We start from the raw sequence: 6,000 nt of genomic DNA, 5'->3' as shown, positions 1-6,000 counted from the left end.
TGATGGTATGATCATAATGTTTAATGCAGATTAGAAAACATTACATAGATTGTCTCATTGAGATTACAGGTTGTTACAAAAAGAACACAAATCATGGTAATGCTACTGATGAGTGTTGTGATATTACATTACAGTCTGCTCCTGACTCTTGTAAATTTTGAATTTGTTGATTAGGTGAACACCTTGAGCATAGACTCAATAATCTTGAAGACATGATTAAGAAAACTTGACATTATGATGTACAAAGATTAACATGGCTTAGAGGAAAACTGGTATACACTGAATACTTTTGTAAAAGGCCTCTGGAAATAAGACCATCATACCTTGAATACAAATGTCTCTTTCTTGACAAATAAAAACTAAAAACAATATAAAAAAATTCATTATCTATATAGGTCATGTTGTACAGTAAACAATCCAATTGTGATATACACATATACCTGTGCATATACACAAACATACCTTTACATGCATGCCTGTTCCTGTTGTAATGTTAATATCCTTTTGTATTCCTAAAAACAGACTAAATGTTCACTTTCCAGAACAGTTCAACACCAAAACCTTTTTAACTTCACGTGCGCTAAGTTACCAATGTTCTTGTGTGGTATATCACCCTCAGCTTTCTCTACAACCAAAGGACAATTGTGTGGTATATCACCCTCAGCTTTCTCTACAACCAAAGGACAATTGTGTGGTATATCACCCTCAGCTTTCTCTACAACCAAAGGACAATTGTGTGGTATATCACCCTCAGCTTTCTCTACAACCAAAGGACAATTGTGTGGTATATCACCCTCAGCTTTCTCTACAACCAAAGGACAATTGTGTGGTATATCACCCTCAGCTTTCTCTACAACCAAAGGACAATTGTGTGGTATATCACCCTCAGCTTTCTCTACAACCAAAGGACAATTGTGTGGTATATCACCCTCAGCTTTCTCTACAACCAAAGGACAATTTCTTTGCCCCTTTTACAGCATTACTGCCTTTTGACTTTTCTGTTGTGCATTCTTGCTATCAATATGCCGCACTCATCCAACATCATCCAACATAATTAAATCAAACCAAAGTATCTTTGAAATCCAATCAAATTCAGTTAAGGTAAAGGGCGACGAATTCGCAGATTTAACTCCAGCCTGCCGCAAATGGGTTATTTTGTAGCGCATGTATTTAACATCACCTGTCATTGTTGAAATTGCGCTTTTGCCTAATTTTTTGACCCAGTCTCTTAGAAATACATGTGACCTTTAACCTTGTCATATTTTGAACCCCTAGGAAGCTGGTTTTTATTCAATATGAGCGCAAAATTAACATTTCTCTCCCATTTACATGGCGCAAATTACCCATTCACCTGGAGATATTGTAAAAAGTAGTGTGGTGACACCCTTTTATTAAAAGTGTAAACTAAATGGTACTATGTCAGGATTTAATTTGCCAAATTGGTCAAAATGACACCATTCAAAGCGACAGGAAGAAAGTTCGAAAATTATGTAGTGATATAATTTCGATATCGTCATTTTGTAATCGATACTTATGTTACAATTTCTTTACAAACCTCATGAAAACTATACATTCGATAGATATGGATCTTAAATCTTGGTATTTATTAAAATTAACTCATTTGCTAAGCATTTTATAATTGCTTTCTTTAGTTTAAGTGAATTATATAATTTTTATTTATTTCTAATGACGCCATTTTAACGTCCGTTTCCATGGAAACGAGCGCGGTGACCTCCATTTTTTATTTAATTTTTGCACTTGCACAACTTCCAAGAATATTTGTCCAAAGTTTCAAGAAAATGACACCACAACCTAATTTTGACGTAATTCGTAGTACTTCACCTTAATGACAAATTGCAAATTTAAGAATTTCATTAAATATGCAAATAAGCTATTATCAGTATGTCGGGATTTGATCAAATTCAGTACATTCAGTTATGATATATGACCTAGCACAAATTCATTAATTATGAAAAATGAGCTAATAATGAGAATATAATGCTCATAAAACTGTCAACATAATCAAATCTAAGTTTGAAGGAAATTAGACAACAATCCAGTAGCACTATTTTTGCAAAATTTCAAAGGTCTAGGTCATGAAGTTATGGTATCTGAAATTTTTTTATTATTTTTGCATTTAGCTCTTTCAAATATTTTTGGCGCCATCACATTAAGATCTTCAAAATTCCATCCTTCATCAAACAAATTTCAAGCTGATAAGTCTCACCATTTCCAAGAAAACTGATTAGACAGGCAGAATAACATAGATACAAACACACAGACAGGCAATGGACACTGGTAAGCTACTTCTTTTGTGGTATTTCTATATTGCAACTGGATGCCAAACATAGCATAAACAAGTCTCTACATTCTAATTTCATTAGATTGAATGTTGTGTGACGATTTCTTTGATTTGATTTCATTAGATTGAATGTTGTGTGACGATTTCTTTGATTTGCAAGATTTTTCCTTCATTTGTGACTTCTTATAATTCAACAGTTCATGATCCAAAGTAAAGAAAGCTCTCAAAGCTTTATCCAAACTATTTCTACTGTGTTGAAACATGAAATTTATAGTTCGATGTGAAGACAGATTGTGAATAAGTTTCTGCACAAAGTGATACTGATGTCCATTAAAAATTATTCTTCTTGAAAGATGTTTTTTTAATCAGATTCCAATCAGAATCAATAATGGAACTCAAGACTTCTGTTACATGAGATGGTTTGATGATGCAAGACGAAAAACAAAATTAAAAAACTTAAATCTGCTGATCATTTCATCCTATTTAAAGGGATATAGTTGTCGGAACTGCGCTCAAAGGTCGTATGGGACCCATACGACCCATGGCAACAATGTATCCAAGGCACAATGGTGATTGATGACAGTTAAAATATGTCTGTCATAATCTACATCATATAATTTAAATGTTGCAGCTATGATTTTGAGGTGTATCTAGATATCCTGCACGAAATACATTGTTTGTAAACAAGAAACTCGCACAGGTGCAGTTCCGATGACTATATCCCTTTAATGAACTTTAACTCTAAATTGGCACACACACTGTTTAGTAGTATATATAGAATGGTTCTGAACTACAAATGTATGTCTTGTGTTCCTTAACATGACTGACACATAACCACTCTATATTCATACGTTCTTATCATCAAATATCACAAGTTAACTGAAATCTCTCATGACATATGCCAGCACATGAAGAGGGAAAATACTAAGTGAAAGACTGCAGTTAGACTGGCACAGCTGTGGTATTTAATTTGACATACATATGTAATTGGCTGAATGCAAAATGCCACACACTAGTCTAATCGGCATGACTTCTGTTGATGTCAAATATTTATGAGGTATGATGACGTCACAACCACGCCTTCAAAATACTGTCACACCTGTAGTTCATTTCACCACAAATTCCTCAGTGAAATTTTGCATTTCCAGTTGACTTTGATTCCTTAGTCCTACCATCCATGTGTTCTACTCATTTGCATAAACTTGTTCCTGAAAAATCAGTAACATTTGTACAGAATAGACCAGGCTGTGGTTTTATGGATCATCTGTAGAATGTTGCACCTAAACTAATTTGCGTGTTTGAAAACCTGAGCCAGGAGCCAGGTTAGGCTTTAATGTACTCCCAGTCTGACAATATCTGACTTGCTCAGGCATCAGGACAGAAGATGATTAACAATGACTAAAATAATTGACTGTAATAATCTGATTGGTAGACATGACATTGTTAGAATTTCAAGTTGATCAGATGAATCATAGACAGAAGAGGGGGAAAGAATGAAAGTGCTCTCCACTCGTCTGCATATTGCATGAGTGAGAGACCACTCTACACTTGGAAAAGAAGATAACCCTGTAAAGAAAAACATAGATTGCTTGAATGTTTTGACAATATGCCTGATATGGCATTAGAGACTGTTCGTATCATAAATATGTAATTCTATGAAATTGTCCTTAGTTTGACATCACCATATAGTCATGTTTTGCAGAGCTATAAAACTTCTCACTGCCATCCTGTCAAACCGAGATAAATTTCATAGAAACATCATGTAATTTTATAAATTGAATATGGTCGACTGGCAGACATTTAACCTTTAATATGGTTTTAGCTGTCGTCTTACAGTGGAACACACGTAAGACATGGGATACACGCAAATGTTAGCAAATTACTTGTACAATGCTGGTTCAATATTTCTAGTTTAATGCGCTAGTAAAGTTAACTTTCATTTTTTTTTTAGTTGTTTTGCCTTGTACCTTTGAAATGCTGAAAAATAGCTATATTTATTATGTTCCTGTTATGTTGCATTAGCATTGCCTGTATGTACATGTGTATGGCATGGATTGTATTTGTTGACAATTACCAATTAGAAGATGAACACACATTCAGCATGAATAACGATGCATGGCACTATGCTACAGGCTTTAATTGACAATACATATACTGCATATGTAACATGGGTTTACAAACTACATCGACGAATTCTTCTTGACATAGCTATCACAAATATTGAAAGAAATACAAAATAGTTACACTTACTGGGGTTTTAGAACATAAATACTTTATAATTCAGTTGACCATTTTGTTTCATAAAAAGTTTGAAAGAATTGGCGTGGTTTTTTGTGTGGCCTCAGGGTAAATACAGTGACTTCATATAACTTGTAAATTCATTTTGTAATAAATGAGCTTCAAAAAAATCTGAGTTATAACATTTACCAAAATGGCTAATATTTGACAAAAAATCAGAATAAAGGAATAAAAAGGAAATATAAAAAGCATCTTCCCAAAGAGATTACTATTTAGTTTGGAATATTAAAGGAATATTATAGATATAAAGTAAACTTTAAGTCATTAGACGTATGAAAATATTGTTGGTAGAAAATTTATGACAATGTATAAACATGTGTGACTTTTCTTGCATTCTTTGTCACAATTTCAGTTCCTGAGGATTCTCCAATCAAATCTAGGATTTGGTCCATGTGTTAGTGTTGGGAAAGGTGTCTGAATCAGATCCCAAATTCCAGTACCTTGAATTTCTTCTAGTGTCACAACTCCGCAGTAGGGGATCTGTTGGAAGAAAACAACATCTTTGTTAAGTAAACATTTGTTTCACCCTTTCACCACCATGGTTTGGCCCAACCACCCTTTCACCACAATGGTTTGGTCCAACCAAATGGTGTCAATGATAATTGTGGCCCTGTTTATAGAAAATAGGGGGTGAAAAGATTGACACCATAAAATGTCTACATCTTACGTTTGATATGTATAATTTCATAGACAGAAAGGCAACAGAATAAAATTGAGTTACTAATTGAATATTGAGTGATGTCAATATTCAATTAGTCGTATCCAACACATACAAAACATTGCTGCCAGGATTGTTACCCTTTTAAATCGTCATGCTCACACTACTCCACTTTTGTAGGAAATGCACTGGTTGCCAGTTCATCAAAGGATTACTTTTAAAATCTTGATAATCACTTTCAGATGTATTCATTGTTCTGCCCCCAAATATCTCACAGAAATGTTACATCTTTACACCCCACGGCGTGATCTATGTTCGGAAGAGCATTTCAAGTTGTGTTCGGTCAGAGTGAGAACCAAGAAATATAGTGACAGAGCTTTTAGTGTTCCTTTTCCCAAATCGTGAACACTCTCCTGCTGAACATCTGTTTGTGTTCAAATTTTCATAGTTTTAAGCGTTTGCTAAAAACCTACCTTTTAAAACTTGCATTTTAAATTGTGTTTGATTTTAATTTGTTTTAATATCTGAATTTTCAATTTTGTAGACTTTTTAAAATTGCTGGTACATTTACTTTTTTTAAAGTGTATTTTAAGCATCTCTGATCACTGTTTTTATATGGATTTAGACGTTATAGAAATAAATTATTATTATTATTATACTGTATAATTATATCTGTCACCAACTGTTTACAAAAATTTCAGACATTAAGTTAATATACAAAGTAATAGTAATGACACTTTCA

The 6,000-nt window shown here is 33.6% G+C and overlaps 1 protein-coding gene across 1 annotated transcript in view; it reads right to left on the bottom strand.

The window, feature by feature from the left end:
* LOC139126159 (ubiquitin-associated and SH3 domain-containing protein B-like) overlaps nt 1-6,000 on the bottom strand; it is a 64,014-nt gene continuing 58,014 nt past the window's right edge. The window contains exon 13 of the mRNA XM_070692206.1: nt 1-5,080. Coding sequence (XP_070548307.1) covers nt 4,949-5,080 — 132 coding nt within the window. The 3' untranslated portion in view covers nt 1-4,948. The remainder of the gene's footprint in view (nt 5,081-6,000) is intronic.

Source organism: Ptychodera flava (assembly GCF_041260155.1).
Source record: "Ptychodera flava strain L36383 chromosome 3 unlocalized genomic scaffold, AS_Pfla_20210202 Scaffold_27__1_contigs__length_13241970_pilon, whole genome shotgun sequence".
NCBI lineage: Eukaryota > Metazoa > Hemichordata > Enteropneusta > Ptychoderidae > Ptychodera > Ptychodera flava.
Note: the sequence above shows the minus strand (reverse complement) of the source record. Positions and strands in the feature narration are given on the sequence as shown.